Source organism: Vidua chalybeata, chromosome 6 (assembly GCF_026979565.1).
Source record: "Vidua chalybeata isolate OUT-0048 chromosome 6, bVidCha1 merged haplotype, whole genome shotgun sequence".
NCBI classification, from domain to species: Eukaryota; Metazoa; Chordata; class Aves; order Passeriformes; family Viduidae; genus Vidua; species Vidua chalybeata.
In genome coordinates, this window is record NC_071535.1 from 52,042,667 (window position 1) to 52,062,062 (window position 19,396).

Sequence of the window (19,396 nt, forward strand, 5' to 3'; positions counted from 1 at the left end):
CGGGGCCGCATTCCGACGGGAATCGCCCCGGCGGCCCCGGCCGGGCCGGGCCGAGCTGAGGGCGGGGCCGGGGCGGTGGCGCCCCCCAGCGGGGCGGGGCGGCGGCGCGTGCGCAGCGCGGCGGCGGCAGAGGCGGGACGGAGGTGGCGGGCGCGCGGCGCATGGCGGGCACGGCGCGCGATGTGCTGGAGCGGGTGCGGCGGCGCTCGGCGGGCGCGGCCCGGGTCAGTGCCGAGCGCGCACCCGCGGACACGCAGATACAGATACAGATAGAGACATGGAGATGCACGGAAATACATCTCAGTACGGGCCGCGGGCCCTCCCGGACACGCCGCCGCGCTGAGCTACCCGCCCCGCCCGGTGCCCCCGAGACGGCCCCGAGGGCTCTGCGCCCCGCCATCCTCGGGCTCTAAGCGACGGGCGGCGCGCTGAGTGACCAGGAATGTCTCTCGTTGCAGGACCGAGACCGGGAACGCCTCAATGCAGCGTTCGCTTCGATTGTGAATTTGATGAGAGGAGTCTCAAAGGAATGCGAGGTGAGGGGTGACCCCCGGAGCCGGCCAAAGGGGAATGTGCCTGCCAGAGGCCTCACTACTTTTACTGCAAAAATTAGGTTTCAGGTTTGCTCGTTGTATGGCAAGGGTTCAGCCAGTGAACCTGTGGTGCCGGCCGAGATGACGACATTTGGGGCATTCAGCATCATGTGGCAGGGTGCATCTCACCGGTGTTGTCCTGACCGGCTGAGCTGGCTCCACCTTGGCTGATAAACACCACTATCCGCATTTTCTATAGATAGCACCAGTAGCTCGGTACAGATTTAGCAGGTTTCTCCATTTCTTGGTGGAAACACAGTATGGATAGAGGGACAGAAATGTCAGGTGGCATCACAAAATACATTGTAAGGAATACAGGTAAGGAATGTTTCCAGTGCTCCAAAGTATCTCTGCTGGGAAATGGCCTTATGACATAGAACCTTTTGTTGTTATCAGGGGAACGTGAGCCTCTCGTGCTGGGTGATATCCAGTTCTGGGCGCTGGAAATAAGGGAGAGTTTGGATCTGGAGTGAAGAGATGCCTTGTGTCCTGTGTTTGTTTTGAATTTAGTGTTGCTGTTGTGATTTAACCCTGCCAGCAACTAAGTACCATACAGCTCACTCCCTCCCTGCCCACCTCCCCTGTCAGGATGGGGAGGAGAATCTGGAGGAAAAAAAAACCTCGTAGGTTGAGATAAGAACAGTTTATTAATTGAAACAAAATAAAATATGATAATACCAATGGTAATAACAGTAATAATTGTGATGAAAAGGGGACAGAGAAATAAAACCCAAGAAGAGCAAGTAATGCACAATACAGTTGCTTACCACTCACTGACCAGTGCCCAGGCAGTCCCCAGACAACTCTCCCTTTTTATATACATGACATTCTATGGGATGGAATTTCCTTTTGGCTAGTTTGGGTCAGCTCTCACAGCCCTACTCACTCCCAGCTTTTCGTGCACCTCCCCACTGGCAGAGCATGAGAACAGTCCTTGGCTTAGGGTGAGCATTACTCAACAATAACCAAAACATCAGTTTGTTATTGACACTGTACTCCTACTAAATCAAAAACACAGCACTCTTCCAGCTACGAGGAGGAAAACTTGCTCTATCCCAGACAAAACCAGGCCAAACTGGATTTGGGACGTTGCTACTGGGTAAGGAGTGTGGGCTCAGCTCTTTGTGTGCGACAAACAGAAATTGAGAGGTTTGGTGTACAGGTGCACAGCTGCGCTATTATTGTGCTGGCTCTGGCTGGCAGGTGTCATTGCTCTGCTGAGTGGGCAGACTGGGAGCCAGCCTCTGCCAGGCCATCCTTGTGAGCACAGCCCTGCAGCCCAGCTACTGCACTGAAGTCTCTGAGAACTCTATTCAGTTTGTGCCCTGAGGGATCTGTTATCCTAACACAGCAGGGAGCTCACTGCCTGCAGGGCTAATACAGAACCCAAGTCTGCAACTAAATTAGAGAAAACTACTTCAGCACACCAAGTGATTAGTTCTTAAGCAACTCCTTTATAATTTCGAAGTATAACACTCACAGTAACTAGTTAATCCTAAAACAACTGGGTCAGAATAGAGTTTTACACAAGATAAAAGAAACTGTACTGAGGCTCATCCTTACCAGTGACTTGGCAGTGCTAAGTTTACAGTTGGACTCTATGATCCTAAGGGTGTCTTCCAACCTAAATTATTCTTTGGGTCTATCTTGTGCCCTGTTAAGAGTATTAAAGCTGGAACAAGCAATGGATGACTTCCACGTTTGTGCATCAGCAGAGACAGTACTGCTTCAGTCATTTCTGTAGAGAAGAGTCATAAAAGGGGAGAAATGTCAGACCCACAAGGTCATGGCTAAATTTTACAAAGTGCAAATAAAAATTCACAGCTGAACACGATCTTTTAGGCACTTGAATGCAAACAATTAAACTTGTAGTTTAAGATGAGATGTTAAGGGTTACTAAGGGATCAAAATTTACCCATTTCTCACCAAAAGTTGGATTTCATTTCTTTGCTCTGTGCCATCATGCAAAAGAGATGCTCTATGAAGCATTATGCACCAGGTCAGAGCATTTGCTATATTTGTAGTTTCACAAATACTGCAATACAAGCAACCAGAGCTGTTGATCTGTGCATAAACTCAAGGAATAAAGCACAGCAGTAGATTTGGAAATAAGAATTGCTATTTGCCTTATTTTTGTTACATTTAGTCTTGACAGTTAGGGACAAGAAAAACACCAGTGAAATAAGAGATATTTTGGATCTTTTTGGTCCCTGTGATCAACAAGGTAACCTTGGGAGGAGTTCTGAGGTGACAACAGATGGCAGCAGAACTGTACTCAAGAGTTTAATCTGCAGTGGGCAAGATGCCAGTACATCTGCAGTGGAACCAGAAGAAGGCTGCTGTGTGCTTAAATACACTTCTCAAAACTGTGAAAATGGTACCAGCCTTGAAGACACTTCAGCTTCTTAACTGACTCATTTTCCAGTATTAACACATTCTGCTTTTAGAGCACTGCTGCTGCACATGCCCTGCAGAACCCATCTTCATTGACTGGGTTGCAAAGCACCTGGCTTGCATACATGTCCTCTTAAGGACCCATAAACTATGCCTTCTTCCATCAGGGCTTTTCTTGACCAGCCTGATCAGGCAGGCATTTCCAGAGTATTCCTTCTGACATTTTCATTAATTCAGTTCTGAGGTGTCAGAGTCCCTGCCCTACATATTGTGTTAGGAAACAGGCATCTAAAATCAGGCCTGTGAGAGAGTCCTGTAGCAGAAGGCAGGTGGCCTTTGGAGATACAGGCATTGTTTTCACCCTCAGAGAGAACAAACAGCCAATTAGTACACAGCATCACTATTTGTGTAGTTCTACTTTCAACTGTAAATCTGCAGTGGCTGCAAATATGGTTTGATACCTCCTACACAACATTTTCTGTTTCTGTTGCTGTCCAGAAGTGCTATGGGTCTATGGCAGCCAACAAGTGCAAAGAGAATGAAATCAAACACTTCTGCAAATACCATAGCAAGTCAGTAGAAAGAAAGATGGATTCCACAGAAGAAGAGGTAAGTAGATACTTCTGGTTTTGATTAAAGGTTATTCCTTCCCTTGCTGTGGTGTACTTGTTATCCACCTGATGTCTGTGACACTCACACTCATGTATGTAGGTTGACCTTATGACAAAAACACCTGGACTGATCCAAGCCTGTGTTGGGTTGGGGGAAGGTAGAGTCACTTCTTGGGGTACCAGTCAGTGTCCTATCCATCCTTCTGTGGAGGGAAAAACTTCATGCACCTAAAGCATCCCCTCTCTTGGCCTGGATTTGCCTTGTGTGCTGGATCATTGGAAAATAATTCTCTTTTTCTTTCCAGGGGACTGGAGGTCCTGTAGAATCCAGGCAAGCTCAAGCTTGCCAGCAAAGGGTAAGTGTACAAAATACTTTGGTTTTAAGTGGAGGTATTTGCTAGGATTTCTTTTATCATTTTGAATCAAGCTGATTACAAATTGTGTCAGATCTGGAGACCTTGATGGCACAGAAGATTTACCAATGGTGCATTCACAATCAGAATATATGTATAGGCAGTCAAATGGCCATACAGAGACTTGCACAATTAGTTAGAAACCAGATTGTGGCATTCTTACACTTGGCCCTCTCACAGGCTCTCTGAAGACTCCTGTTCCTCAAGAAGAAAACTGGTTTTATTTTTCAAAGCCTAACACCTCAGCAAATCAACTTAAGGAACTTCTAAGCCACAAAAGATGAGAAACAGAATAAATTACAGCACAGTGATTACTTCCACTGATTGAAACATTAGCTAAATTGCTTTGAGTATGGCACATGCTAATTTTTGTACTGACAGAAACATTTTACAGTTTTGTTTGCCCTGCCTTCCATATATTTAGAAAAATCTTATTATATTTACATAGCAGCCAAAATGTAATTTTTTTACCCAAACACTTTTTTCTTATGGGAAATCTAAGATAAGTAACCAACAACATAGCTTTTTTTCTTTTTTCTTTTTTTGTTTTTCCTTAAAGCCCAGAAGACCTCCCAAAGATTTCTACATTGAAGTTTCTCCTGGCATCTATTCTGTCACAGCAATCTCAGAAGACATGATGGAACACACCCACATAGTAGATGTCAGTGCAGGACAAAGTGTTGATTTAACTTTTGTTCTGTGATGTTTGTTGTTTCCTGGCAATATCAGGAATAAAACACGAGGCTCTTTTTAATATGTGTAATGAGCTATAAATATCTTTCCTTGTTAGCACTTTAATAGTAGCTTCCTCTTTGGGACTCCATTTTTATAGCCTGTATATTTGTTTTCTAGTTAATATAATTATATGCAGCCCACTTTGTACACTGAGTTTTATATATATGTACATTGTGTGCCTTTTAAATCCAATTATGTGACTGTGTAATTCCAGATTCTTCTGCTCTAAACAATTAAAGATACAATCAGTGCAATAAAATATATGATCAAGCCTTTGTGATGACAGCTTCTTTTGTGTTATCCTCAGAGAGAACGCCCATGTCACAGAGTAGACCAGAGAGAGCATGATCCATGTGGTGTGAATATTGGGTGTACATTAGCTTCTGTAGGCTGGCACTCATTTTAGAGTAGCTGGCTCACAAGCCACTCTCCTGTCTGTACTTTTGCTAGTGTGGTAAAGAAATGAAATGCAAATGAAATTCACTACCTAGAACCCCAACTCAGAAACATGCTGAAATACGTATCAGGTGTTCAGTCTAGGCACACGAGCTATTGATTCAGGTTCTGGCTCTTTGCAGATCATGCTAAACACCCCTTTTCTGAGGGCTGTGGAGTACCCTAAATTATCCAATTTACTGCTGAGCAACTGCACACTGCAGCTTATGACCAAGTTCATATGCTTTAAACATGAGCAGTCCCACTAACAAAACTCCCTGGATGCTTAACTTTGCCAAAGGACCAGATTCCATGTTTAGAATTAGTGATGTGATCTATATACTTCTGTCATCTTTTTGTAGCTGATAGTATTAAGATTTCTGTTCATTTTCATCAGAATATAAACATCAGTGGCTTGAGTGCTAATTATTTTGTTGTTTGCATCTACAGTAGCAGGTCCTTTAGCCTCTGACTACTTTTGCTTGTGCTTTAATCCCCCAAAAAATTCTTTCAGCTGTATCTTGTATTGTTTCTCCATTCCTCCTGGCTTTCTACAAACAGAAATTGCTTTGCTGAATTTCTGTGGCTCACTCCAGAGAACTGTAGACAAATGGGAGGTTTATTGGACTCTTGCTGTGCATCTGTTCAGGCTTTCAGGCTTTTAGTGCTCCTACTAGCACATTTGATCTCTCCAGAATTGTAAAGTCAAGTCCAAATAGTTAGGAATTTATTGTAGCACTTTGGAATAAAGAATGAGGATGCTCAAGTTTAATGTGGGTGAAAGTAGAGTTTCTCACTTATTAAAATTATACAGTCATCCATAAAGATATTCTACTGAGACAGCATCTAAAGCAGAACTTGATTTGTTTAAAAAATATAACACTGATAGAGTAGAAGCAGTTTACCTGAAATTTCAGCCCCTGAACTTGATCAGTTGTACATGTACTGGAATCTAGTTGATCATGTCTCTCTCTGCTTTGCTGTAAGTGAGCTCTGACAGGGTCTGTAACATCAGGTTTGTCATCTCCAACACAAGTCACTTTACCTTCATCATCTGATGCTACTTTGTATCTTTGTTCTTCTGATGCTGCAAAGCCTTCTTCCTGGAGGACAGAAAACAAATCCCTCAGAAGTCTGGTCTAAAAAAAGCATCAGTGTCTTTGTTAACTGCTGCTCTGCTGACTGCACCTCTGCCTTACATAGTTTTAATACTGATCTGTTTTCTGTGCTAGCACAAACTTTACTGCTGAAACACACAATTGGACAGCAAGAGCAAAGGATTTTCAGAAGCTGTGAGGCTTTGATTAAAAACTTTTCTACTTCAGAAGTCAGGAGGATTTTGTTGACTGCAGTGAGGGGACATCAGCCCCACAGAGAGTACCTCTGGGAAGCCTGTCCTCTAACTCCACTTGTTTGCTGCAAGCCATTTCTAATGCAGCCTGCATCATGTGATAAAACTGCTTCAGCTATCTCAGAGTAGCAGTGGATCTTCTGGATGTAAAATCACCAAGGGCTATTTTACAGGAATAAAATTCTGTCATTATACCCTGCTGGGGGTATGGAATGAAACAATTCTGTTTTCTTATTAGTTTTACCAAAAGGCAACTCATGTCACTTCAGTGCACAGCTCTGACACTGCTACCATAGAGCATGCCTGCCTGGAGCTCCATACTGACCTGAAAATTCCTAGGAAATCAATTACAAAGGTGTGTAGTTATGTAACTATGATTATTTAAACAATAAAGTAGAACAGAAATAGAAAGCAGGAACCATACAGTTGATAAGTTGGCATCTGTTTAAAATGAATGACTACAACTGTGAGAATACAAGATGTATTCCTGTATATTCTCTGTTCACCAAGACATGTTATTAATGGATTCATCTCTAAACATGCAAGTTTAGTACATTTCAAGTTTTATTTTGCAGTCAGCTCACAGTAGCAATAGCATGAAGGTACAGAGAAACTAATATTTGATTTCATGAATGTAATTTATTAATTCTACCCTGATGCTCTTGTGCAGAGCACTGTTTGTGTTCATCCTGACATTCTATTTCATCTTCCCCTTCTTCCTGTAAGTATTTTCTTCCTCATTTCTGTGTTTGCTTTTTTTAGCACTCATATTCTGATTTTTTTTCAAGTTTTCCTAAAGCATGGGGGAAACCAGGCCTAAAAAGCAGGGTAGTGGTGTTGTTCCTAGCTGTGACACAGTTTGCTTACTCAGTATCCCCCAGCTTCACAGTAGGAATCTCCTGTTTAAACTGCTTGTCTCTATTGAGGAAGAGAAGAAACTCAGCAAAGACTGTTTACTAAAAAATCTGCTTTTATCTCTCAGAGACAGAAATTGTGACTATCACAATTTGATAGGCAGAGCACAGCACCTTTCCATGGATTTAACATAGGGCTTCTTTGGAGAGATGTCAATGGGCATTTAGCAGGTTTCTGAATTGAAATCTGCATTATTGAATGCTCACATGGCTACTGACAATTGTTTCCATTTTACTAAGTAGCTTCAGCCCTTTCTTAAGGCTTGGGGATTTTTGTTTTGGTTTTATTAGTGGAGAACTTTCCTACCTATCACAAAACTGGTGGATGGCCTCAGGAAGCAGTTACAAACAATGTACTTTTCTTGCCAGGTTCCAAACCATTTACAAGGATATTTTTTCCATTCAAACAAACCTCCTGCTTATATAACTACAGAATTAATACAGATTATCTTACCCTCAATGATGGCTTGAAATCTTGGTCTCTTAGGATTTGTTTCAGTGTGAGTTTCCCTCTGGGAGTCTGTTTGATGGTTTCAAACATTGCACTCTGCTGAGCTGGGGCCACACTGGACATGTCCCCAGTGGAGATGGCTTTGGATTTCAGCTGGCCCTTTGTACATGTGCTGCTACAACTTCCAGGTCCTGGGAAGGAGTAAAATTCTAAGAGTGAAACCAGAACTGAAATGGAGAAACATTCATTTCAGAAGAGAGAAAAATGCACTTTAAGCCTGAAAGGAATTCTTTCAGATTATCCTGAATGGATGAACTATGCAGGTTAATGAAGATGTTAGCATCATAAAAGGCATAGGAAAATTACAGGAAACAGAGAAGAATATCTGTGCTTCCAAATGAAATTAATTGTTCTGGTAGTTTTCCATGGGATGAGTGGCCAAAAGAAGAGCCAGATGAGGCAGCAGAAACCTTGGGGAGGGGGAAGAATTGCATCAGTCTCTGATATGCAAATTTACAGTATTAATACCAATAATCTGCAGGCAAAGTGACTGCCCTGCCCAGAAGACATTTGGTTTTGTTCCCTCTGACAGCTGCTTCCCTGTGGGGTTGTTTGAAGGTACCTGAATTACTGGAAAGGGACTTGTGGTGGCTTCTTTTCCAGTATCTCCCCTCGGATCTTGCAGAATTCTTTAGCCTGGGCTTTTCAAGACAGCTGGAGCCTGTGTTAACAGCACTGTCCCCCACAGTACTCTTAGTGGGGGGTGGCCTCTCTGAATCAGAAGAGGCAGATGATGTTGCCACAGCTGCAGCTTCTCCTCGTTTTGTGCCTTTCAGTTCTAGAAGGCCTGGAGAGAGCTCACTGCTGGACTCTGCCTCTTCAGCTTTGTCCTGAAAGACCAGAGGCCTGGAGGGAAGAGGCCACCAGGCACCAGCACAGGGGTGGCAGCAGCAGATGCACCTTACCCAGGCTAATGAACAGCAGATATCACCAGCACAGTGGTGGTGGAAATGTGGCCAGCAGGGAGAGCAGTGCAAGCAGTGCTTGGCAAGGCTACATAGAGAACAAACAGGAATCAGGGCTGCCTTAGGACTGCAGGGAAGAATACAAGAGTTAGAGTCCTGGCTTGGTCTGGGCTTCACCCTGCTGGTGAAGGGCATGTGGATCATCTCCACAATCCTCTCCCACAGGCTAGGAGGGATCCACAGAGCCACACCACAGGGGAGTTTCACTTGCTTGTCATTCCAAAAGTGGACAGTAATTTCTTCATCTTCTGAGGCTGTTAAGAGAAAAAGCAAGCAGCCTTAAGCAGTTGCCTGGGCAGTGAACACAGACAGATCAGGCTTTGCAGCTTTATGCACTTTCTACTCCTGTCAAGAGGCAGGATCAACTCTTGCCCCTCTCTAACACTTCACCACAGTGTCACAGAGGTGAGTGGGCAGCCTGGACACCATCACTAAAACAACAGGCCTGGCAGCATCTTTCCACCCAATTTGTCATCAGATGAACAAGAAAATGATGACAGTAATTTTTGTTGTTGCTGCCAAATTTAGCAGTACTGCTCTGAGAATAGTATTTTGGTAAGTCAGTGGAGCTTGACTGTCAGACACAGGAAAAATTAATTAGCTGTTGAAATCTCCTATGTCTGGGTGATAAAATCACCCCCAGATGGACCATTTGGTACAAATGTGAGCATTTAAGCTCAGATGAATGCTTCCTGGAAGTTGTCTCACTTGTATCTGTCATGAAAAGGCCACAGTCCTGCACATAGCAGCCACAGCTTTGTCCCAGCTGCACCCATGGACAAAGATGATGATATTTTTATGGGTCACAACTTCCTTAGGGTCACACTGATGAGGTTACACACAGATATCTATCAGCTCCTGCAAGCTTGGAGCAACATTAAGCTGTAGTCTGTGCTCTGTAATTTCTCTGGCAGCAGCACCCTGACAGGAGTTTATCTGGCGTTCCTGAGGAGCAAGAGGAGGAAGAGAGCAACCCCTTTTCTTACCTCGTAAGGGATCCCTTGTCTCAATGCCTCTGAGGACAGTTCCTGGGTCATACCTGGCCCTATCTGGCTCCCATGGTGCCAGCACTCTGTCTCCAGGGAGCAAGGAGTGCTTCATCCCGTTCACATATTCCAGGATGTCATCCTTTGCTGTTTTTTGCACACACACTGGATGCTTTCCACATGACACAAGTGGTTTGGCAAACTCTACCAGGAACATGCCTCTTTCACTCTGTTACCAGGAACAAAATAACAATTCCACTGAAAAACAGTCAATAATGTGCCAGGTAATGCAACTTTTGCAAGAAGACCATCCTGCGCCTACATGACTAGGGCAAAATAAGCCTGAACAGCAGCTAGGGTGTGTGGTGTTAGTTCAGCATTGAGACAGCCCAAAAAACCTCCATGAGGCTCACCTGAAAGCAAGATGAGTGAAGCATATGTTCAGACTTACTGCCACTAGCATCTGTATTTTCTTTCCCAAGAGAAAAAGCTATAGACAAATGTATTTCACAACCCATGCTGTGTGTGCCAAGGAACAAGGGACACTGAAGCCATTCAGACTTGTTCATCACTCATGCCCAAGTCCTTATTACATACAACACTAGCTCTGCTTCTTGGGGGGTTGTTGGGAATTTTTATTTTCTTTTATATTAAGGCCTGTAAAGAGGCTTTCCATCAACAATGAGATGAGGTACTTCCCTGTTCTTGAGAAAGAATAGGTTCCTTTTTGTGTTAAGTTTGAAGTGCTAACAAACCAAAGAATTAAAGCTTTCACTACCCTTTCTTGGAAAGACCCTAAGCCTGGTCTGTGGCTGACTCAGGCTGGACATGTGTACATAAAACACAAACCCTTTTCCTGTGCTGTTGATGGTTCTGTGTCTACACACAACAGCAGCCCCTACACTGCTGGCAGCAGCATTCGGGCTGACTGAGCCTGGCTCAGTGCCCAGCACCAGCACAAGGCTGCACAAGCACCTGCTGTCCTGGTGATCTGTTCTCTAATCTCATCAGCTGAACCAAAAACTGCTACACTGAAGAGCCAAAAACTGCTACACTGAACTCAGGTGGTGTGTTAGGACTGCTCCCTGTCACACATGCCCCCAGCTACCACACAGCAACCATCACTCACCTCTATCTCCTCTTTTACTGTACCACGGTAATAAAATCCATCTTGTTCCCCTCTAGCCAGCACAGGCACATTGCTGTATGTGCCGCCTGATTCTCCGAGGCTCTTCCATGCTGGGCCAGGGGAGGGGAGGCAGTGGCTGATCCACTGGCATCTTGAAGAAAAGAAAAGGGTCAGCCCTGAAAGAAATAGATTCTGTAGGTAATGAAAAAAAAATCTTGTAAGGTTTAAGAACTGGAACACTCCACCTCATTTTGTAGCACTCCCACAGGCCAGATAGTGTGGGAAGAAACAGACAACTTGCTTGTGCTGAGATAATTCCTTGATCTTGGGAAAAACACATCAGTGCCTGCTTTTAGTCAGATCTCTTTGCTTTGGGGTTTACAGGACGTGAGCCAGGAGCATGCTAGATTCCTGGGCCAGCATTACTTGCACCAGCCCCTTTGCTGTTCACCTGGCAAGACAATGCAACCCTTCAGATCAGGAGGAATGATCTGCAGCACAGAGCACAGCGTAAGTGCACTCCAGAGTACTGGAGCTGATGGTTTACACTGCAGCATTCAGGGAACAGCAAAGCAGAGAAGTAAACAACAAAGCTGCTGGCTGATGACAGCTTCTAGTTCAAAACTGGGAAAATAATCCCCTGTCACAAAGCATTAGCTACATTTCATGGAAGATGACTGCTAATGCAAGATACTTTTATTTATCCTAATAATATTAAAGGAATACTTCTTTGATAGGAGGCTTACTCAGGCTTTGCTCTTCATAATCTCCAAGGTAGCAAATAACTTTAGTTAATACATCTAAAAAATTGCCAGTGTAGGGGTGAGAAAGCTCAAATGATGCTTGAGCTGCTAATTTATTAATCTGACACACCAGCCTAATTTATCCTTTTAGATAAAAAACAAATCACAGACTTAAACAGGAACTTGATTTTACCTCTGAGGGGCGGGGTGCTCAGCGATCCAGGCAGGGTACACAACAAAAGAGCTCCTGCAGCAGGGATTAACTGTGGATATGACAGTGGAACATGAAAACTTGTCCAAAGCTGGCCTCACACTGCAATACCTGCGATCCCTGGGCAGGGACCCTTCCAAACGAGCCATACTTGGAAAAGCTGCTGCCTGCAGGACTCGGTCATGACCTGTTGGAAGAAAAGAGACAATATACTGGCATTTCTAACACAAGCAAGTGCTGTTCAGTGTACCTCAAGAAGCCAGTAATTTTGACTAATTGTTTATTTTTGTTTAAAAACACTGAATTCAAAATATTTAGACTGGCAGTTGGCCAGATGTGCCCACATGACTGACTACAGTGATCTTCACTCACCCAAATCCTAACCTGGAAAAAGGGCAGAAACACTCAAGGAAACTATAAATGCTGTGAAAATCCCCAGGAAAATAATAACTTTCACCTCCCTCCAACATTTGTTTCCCTCTGTAACACCCAGCTCTCTCTCCTTATACATACATTCTTCATTTAAAGCTTTCTTGTAGACAGACCCAGCCAAACCTTCCCTGTTTTACAAACTGAGACAGAAACTACAGCTGAAGTTGACAAGCTGAGTAAACGTGACAGGTTTTGAACTTGATGTTAGATTACGTTTCCCTGCTATTTATTTATAATGATGTATTAAGAGGAAATATTTTGATCTTTCAGCTGTCCTGTCATGTTTTATTAACAGTAGGATTATGGCTTGCAACAAGAAAGAATGAGATGCTCAGATGTGACAAGTGATAACTATTCAGAGGCTGTCACAGTAAGATCAATGATGTGATGCTATCTCCGGTAATTTAAAAATATGTAGTAGACAAGCTTCCATTAATTTTTTTCTTTCAAAGTATTGCGTAGAAACACTTATGATAACATTTGCATGGAAATTCAACAACCTATAAAATTTAAGTGCTTAATTCATTTTACAAAATGCAGTTTAAGCACTCATGTTTAGATGATATTTTGTCTCTTATCTAAGAAATATGATCTGGAAGTCTTTTTTATGGAGACTCCCAGATAGATACATAATTTCAGAGAACTAGCACTGCAAACCCAGCGAGACTAGATTAACTGCTGCAAAATTCATATTTAAGTCAGAAAATCAGCACAATATATCCATTTATTTCACGACTGCACAAATTCCCATTCTAAACCAAAACAAGATGGAATCAGTAATACTTTGCAAAGAAAGGCAAGTATCACTTCTACATTAAAGCACATTTTAGCACCATTCAGCTCAGAGTATGGACCCCTGTTTCTACACACAACAGTGCATTGACAAAGGCAATTATGCTGCCTTTTCTTGATAACTCCAAGTACTTTGACACAGCAGTATTTCAGACCTACCTGCTATTGGTAACAATACACCATTTGGATTTAGTCTGAATGCAGAAATGCCACCCTTTTGCCTGTTGGACACAGGGAGCCTTTTGCTGCCAGTGTTTCTCAGTTGCTATGGAGGTTGCCACAGCTGTTACTGCCAGGACTGGACATCCTGACCTTACTGGTTAAAACCCAGCAGAATGTGACCTCAGAGAGGACCATTTGACTGCCACACATTTGCTCAATTTTCAATTCCCCATGGATCTACTGCACTGCAGGGAAGGAATTTTAAGAGAGCTCAGTGTCCTCTAGGCTTCTGCCTATGATTGCAGGGCAAAAAGCAGCATCAAAGTCACAGCTCAGGTTAAGGAAAATTTAAAAAAAAGCTTACCACCACAGGGTGTGACAAATAAACAAGTTTGAAATGTGCAAAGAAAGGTTGAAGCTGAGACAAACCAAGGTCAAATCACTTTACAACTTTCTCCTTTCACAGTAAGGGGGAAGGATTAATGAATTCTACCTCTCTCTTACAAAATGTCTATAAAAATATGTTATCATATAATGCAGAAATCTAACTGCTAATATCTGCTGACATCCCTAATTTTCACATTCTCCTTAAAAGAAAGACAAAGAGTTGACATTTGTTAATTTTTTTTTGTTTGGTTTGTTTGGGGTTTTTTAAGGAGAGGAGGTGCTTGGAATACTTAATTGCCTCTTTTTAGGCATGTTTCAATTAACTGCTATAAAAACAATGTAACAGGGTGGGATAAGCACAGTTTGGGAGAAGGATACATCACTTGAGAAGTCTGTAACCATTATTTTTGTACATTCTGCTGCATAACCAGCCTACAAACTCTCATTCCCTCAGCAGAGTTATTTAGTATCAATGATTCTCTTACACTGAGTAAATGTTAAGACATTTTATTGGTTTTGAGCTAAACTCTCTTCATCATCTTCACACAGTTCTATTTTATAACACTTAACTGAAACTATCAGCAGTACAGAGACACAGATTGGAAGGTTGGGGAAGACCACTCCAGACCTCAACCATTATCAAAGTCCAAAAAAAAATTTCTATTGCAGGATTATTTTTATGCTGATGGCCAAAACCTTGCCAGCCCTCTTTATACTGCGTATTATGTAAGCAGTCTTAGTAATTTTTAAGGATACGGACAAAAATCTGTACAACAATCCATTTTTCAATAAAATTATGCAATGTCAAAAAGTTTTCAGTGTGATTAAAATAGTCACTAATAAGAAAATGATGGAACAGCACTCACAAAACTTTATGCTCTTCCCATGTTCAGTCACTGTACTTCGGAGAGCTCCTACCCTACTCTATTTTTTGCCGTTTTAAACTAAATTATCCTTTCTTTTGGCATCTAATAACACTCCTTGGAACCTTTAAAAAGGCATTTTAAAAGAAAAACTGGCAATTAGAGTGACTATTTTAAGAAAGTGCATGTGAGAGTAAACCAGTAACATGACAGAAAATGAGAAGAATCTCAGTCCCATAAATAGAGAGATTTTATTTTAAAGCATGCAGGTTGTGATGATACATACAGTTACTTCACACATGTAGGTGTCACATTTTTAGCTTGGTGACTAATTTAGAAACACGTTCTGGATTTAATGAATTTACTTAAGTCATTCAGCTGAGATTTTCCCAGTTGCCCCTTTCATATCTAAGTGTAGTAACTATCTGCAACGTTGAAGCTCTTGGTTGGGCTGATACTGAGGTGTGCCACGATCTGCTCCCAAGAAGAGCCAGGAACACACACGTAGTGGCTACTACATTCCCAGACAGGATGCCTTTGGCTGGCTTTGCAACACTTCAGATTGTCTTCAAAAACTGACTTTGTTTGTTAGTAGCTTTACGTGCTTGGTTTGGCTCCATGACACCTTTTCCTGCCACCACAGAGTCAGTGCACAGCACAGACTGTAGGTACCTGATGTATTTTATAGCAGCACGGAGGGTCTCCACTTTGCTGAGCCGTTTCTCCAAGTACTCCTTGGGCAGGTGGTGCCTCAGCTTGGCGTAGCCTTCATTGACACACTTAACACGCTGCCTTTCCCTCTCATTCCTCTTTCTGATGAAAGCTGACCCATAGGAGTACTCACTTTTGTGGAGACTGGAATGGGGCATTTGGTAGGGAAAGGGGCAGGGCTCGCTGTAGAAGGTCTCCGTGATGAGATGCTCCGACATGAAAGGAAGGAATGACAAATCTTCAGCCAAAGGGACCTGGTTTGGTGCTTCTGGGTACACGTGAAACGTGACCAGTGGGTCTGCACAGAAAGGCCTTGCCAGCTGGATGTGCTGAGCCTCAGCACAGATGAGGTTACAGTAGCTTTTGCCATCCATCAGGTTCTGCATTTAGCCTGGAAACACATAATCACAGAATACTTAAACCAACTCAACACTGAACAGTATAAAAAAACTCACCTGGACTTACCAACTGTGGGCCTTCCTGGCATTTTCCAGAAGAGATTTTTTTTAATGCATTCGTGACATTTCAGAATGATGTTGGAAGACCAGGTAGAACAAGACATCCCATTTGAAAAGTACAAGAAAGTGCAAGTTGGTCACACTGATTAAATTAATACACAACAGATATTAATATAAAGCCACTAAAGTTTCCAAAGGAAAGAGCAAGCAGCCTTTCACTTCAGCTTTAGAAATTAACACTCTACCTGTATATATTCCACATAGTTCTAGCTTGTCTAGCTTGCTCCAAATCCACCAAAACTTACATGTCTACAGACAACAAATAAAGCAGGCCAACTGCCATCTGAGGCATTCTCCCCACTCCCTTCCCCTCCCTGAAAAAAACTAATTCTATAATTCCAGTAAAAAAGACTCCCTATTCATACCAAAGAGCCTTCAAAGACAAATTATTTTTCTCTCTATTCACTTGATGTCATATTCAATATATCATCTTAACAAAATGGAAAACCTGTGCAGAGAATGGATTTCAATCTTAATTCCACTTCTGTCAGGTATTACATCCACTCATACAAAGATTTACAGGAAGTTCAGAGAGATGAGAGAATTTCCACTAATTCTAACACCACCTTGGGTCCTCACATTCCTTCTCTACCTACCTGCAGATTAAACACAGACACGAAATACTAAAAACAATCCTACTGCTAGAAATTAAATACTTCATATTTATGAAATAAACACTTTATTAAAGGAAAAATGCATGTCCTAGTAATACAAAGAAGTGATGGCACACAGCAGTTGGGGCCCTGCTGGAAACCTGTAAGACAGACTGGCCTACCCTCACACCCTCTCTTCAGAGTAGCATTACAGCAGGTCTAACTACTCAAACCACCCTGACACATTTATCACAAAGATACTCTTGCAGTGGTTTATAAGAAGCTGCATTATGGTGCCTTCCCAACATCATTATTCAAACAGCTAAACACCAGCCTAACTGCTAAGAATGTAATGACTGTTACCTAATAGCTTCTTTAAATACATTTTAAATAACCATCTAATTTTTAAAGAATCACTGTGAGCCACCCTCACAGATTGCAACCAATACCTGCCTACACAATTGATCCAAAAATGCTCTTACTCACCATCCACTTGTACATCCATACATTGTTGTCCAAAGCACTTAGATTCTATTGCACCCTCTAAAATGGAAACCGCACCTGAACATTGAACTAGATTACCAGAAACTGGTGGATTCCATACTCACAGAAATCTGACAAAGCTTCAGATGTTCCAATCACAATTCCATAGCACAAATCCTTCACAAGGATATGGGGATAATGTAATGTTTTCTAATGACTTTATACATGCCACATTTACACAGAGAATATTTACTTGGTATGGACCTGTTCTCACAACATATTCTATGAAAATGCCTCTGTATGCAGAGTTGTCTCTTTTTCTAATGCACATAGATTTCACAACAGAAATCCTGTGAGTGAAGAATTCATTTACAGCTGTTAGGCATGAGTGGGAGTCCCATGCATCTTAAACAGGTACTTCTGTAGGTAGGCTAAAAACATGAACACACATCCATTTCACATTAATATGCATGCAAAAAACTCACATATTTTTACATATGTGACTATAAACTCCTCATAAAATGAAAATAATAAGACAGTCAACTTTCCCTTTTCTACTTACACAGGTTAGCTTATTGCCTAAAAACTTTCTGCTGTTAACAACTTAAAAACACTGAGGAAGAAAAATCTGCCACATAGCAAAAAAAAAAAAAAAAGAAAAAAATTATTATGGCACAACATCACACCAGAGCAAGAAACCAAAACCAACACAACCCCTCAAGAAGAGATACTTGCAGTATTTGTTGCTTAGTACTGACATTTATGCTGTGTAACAATGTCATATCAAACAGTTACCTGCTGCCTCAACAACTGCACAGTGTTTGGAACATTTTCCTCTTAGACTAGAGACTCACCAATCTTCAAATGAAAGTAAAATCCAGGGAAATAAGATGTGCTGTTTAAAGAGTGATGAATACCTGAAAATACCTGAATGATATTTAAAAAAAAGATGTTAATGTTTCATTTTTCTTACACTTTATTAAATAAGAGATTACATTAAACAGGACTCATTAAAAAGCTATGAAAACACTGTTAGTAAATGGCTGGCATACATAAACAAGAGCATTGATATTCAGTGAAGATGTGTGGCTAGATACAGCAATATGCAAGTCTCTTACCTGAATTATGTAGCTTGTTCCACTGAGTCAATGACTGCTGCAATTTATAGTCAATTGACAACATGCAAAGTAGCTTACAGTTAGATCTGCTCATTTCTGGTTGGGCTTTTCCACCCACACCACAGCTATGATGGCAACAAAACTTGGCATTAAGGGCTAGAAATTTTCAAACTGCTATTGAACACATCCAGATTACCTGAAAAAGTAATCAGGAATGTGGTTTGTTCACTTCCTGTTTGCCTTCTGTTGCAGATTACTACAGTACAGTACAGTAATGAAAATAGAAAGCAGTATTTTCATTTATTGGCATTTTGTACTCTAATATCTAAATATGACAATTGGCTAGAATTTAGGTGAATATTCACCATCAAGGCATAAGCATACTAATTTCCACAGCTTCATTTTAAACACAGAAAAACAGCATTTATTTAGAAATTTGTAATGGACTTCACTACAGGTGAGGACACATATTATTAGTCAGCTTAATGCCTTTAAATTTAATTATTATACCTGTAATTTTGGGAAATTCTTTTAGTATCGAGTGTAAACATCATATAAAAAGTGAACACATATAAGAAGAGAAGGTTTGAAAACAGGGAGCCAACAGTAGCAACAGAAGTTTTGCTTAGGAAGAGAAACAGTATGGAATCTATAATGTAATGTGTACATGTACATAGATCCTACATACATCAGTATATAGCTGTCCAATTGTACAGGTGCAATAAAATAGGACACCTATCTTCAAAATACCCCCATTTTACAGGATTGACACTTAGGGCTATCTCATGGTTTGGCCCATCTATCAATCAAAGCATAACCATGCACAAAAGTCCAAACCCAAACCAGTTTAGCTTAAAACTGTAAGATCAGAAACACTTTTACTGCTTCTTGTGACTGTCACCCATGAAAGAAAGAAAGCTTTGCCTTCTGCTGCCCCTGTGTGAGCTACAGTGCTGTATACAAAATCCCCGCTCCTACATCAGCTTCAGGCCTCACAAGAAAGGCAGCCAAGAAGTAGAACAACCCCCAGGACCGGGATATTCAACAATCAAGGCATGTATTCCACAAACAAGTTGCATTCTTTTTCTTTAGTAGACTCTAAGTGTCATAACCAGTAACTGAACAGCACCAACTGAACAACTTCCTGCTCATCAGGGAGATGTTCAACACAAAAACTGAACCCAAGCCTGAATTTATTTTTCTTGACTTGTCAATCCTTGTGCAATTTTTTTTTTTTAATTTAAAGCACAAATCCTGTGAATCCACCAATTCACCACCTGCTTTAAATCACTCCAGGTTAACTGAGTTTTGGAAGTCTACAGGACTGACATGAAAACAAAGCTCTG

The 19,396-nt window shown here is 41.8% G+C and overlaps 3 protein-coding genes across 6 annotated transcripts; 1 reads left to right on the forward strand and 2 right to left on the reverse strand.

Moving 5' to 3' along the window:
• The first annotated feature begins 153 nt into the window (after positions 1–153).
• On the forward strand, positions 154–5,021 carry AKIP1 (A-kinase interacting protein 1). Its single transcript, XM_053944715.1, has 5 exons — positions 154–224; positions 459–536; positions 3,486–3,596; positions 3,904–3,954; positions 4,571–5,021. The coding sequence occupies exons 1-5, from the start codon at positions 162–164 to the stop codon at positions 4,712–4,714; spliced, it is 447 nt and encodes a 148-aa protein (XP_053800690.1). The 5' UTR covers positions 154–161; the 3' UTR covers positions 4,715–5,021.
• Positions 2,250–15,337, reverse strand: C6H11orf16 (chromosome 6 C11orf16 homolog). Of its 3 annotated transcripts, none has more exons than XM_053944709.1 (8): positions 15,300–15,337; positions 11,974–12,178; positions 11,038–11,188; positions 9,909–10,137; positions 8,520–9,176; positions 7,901–8,088; positions 6,087–6,284; positions 2,250–2,331 (listed from the first exon to the last, which is right to left on the reverse strand). In XM_053944709.1, exons 2-8 carry the CDS (start codon positions 12,138–12,140, stop codon positions 2,326–2,328), a joined length of 1,596 nt encoding a protein of 531 aa, XP_053800684.1. In that variant the 5' UTR covers positions 12,141–12,178; positions 15,300–15,337; the 3' UTR covers positions 2,250–2,325. The 3 variants fall into 3 exon arrangements, with proteins under 3 accessions (XP_053800684.1, XP_053800685.1, XP_053800686.1); XM_053944710.1 differs by lacking the exon at positions 15,300–15,337 and adding an exon at positions 13,375–13,690; XM_053944711.1 differs by lacking the exon at positions 2,250–2,331 and having other exon boundaries at positions 6,156–6,280.
• On the reverse strand, positions 14,284–18,237 carry ASCL3 (achaete-scute family bHLH transcription factor 3). 2 transcript variants are annotated; one of them, XM_053944713.1, is made up of 2 exons: positions 17,787–18,237; positions 14,284–15,729 (listed from the first exon to the last, which is right to left on the reverse strand). In XM_053944713.1, the coding sequence occupies exon 2, from the start codon at positions 15,722–15,724 to the stop codon at positions 15,185–15,187; it is 540 nt and encodes a 179-aa protein (XP_053800688.1). In that variant the 5' UTR covers positions 15,725–15,729; positions 17,787–18,237; the 3' UTR covers positions 14,284–15,184. The 2 variants fall into 2 exon arrangements, with proteins under 2 accessions (XP_053800688.1, XP_053800689.1); XM_053944714.1 differs by lacking the exon at positions 17,787–18,237 and adding an exon at positions 17,728–17,750.
• Positions 18,238–19,396: the final 1,159 nt, after the last annotated feature.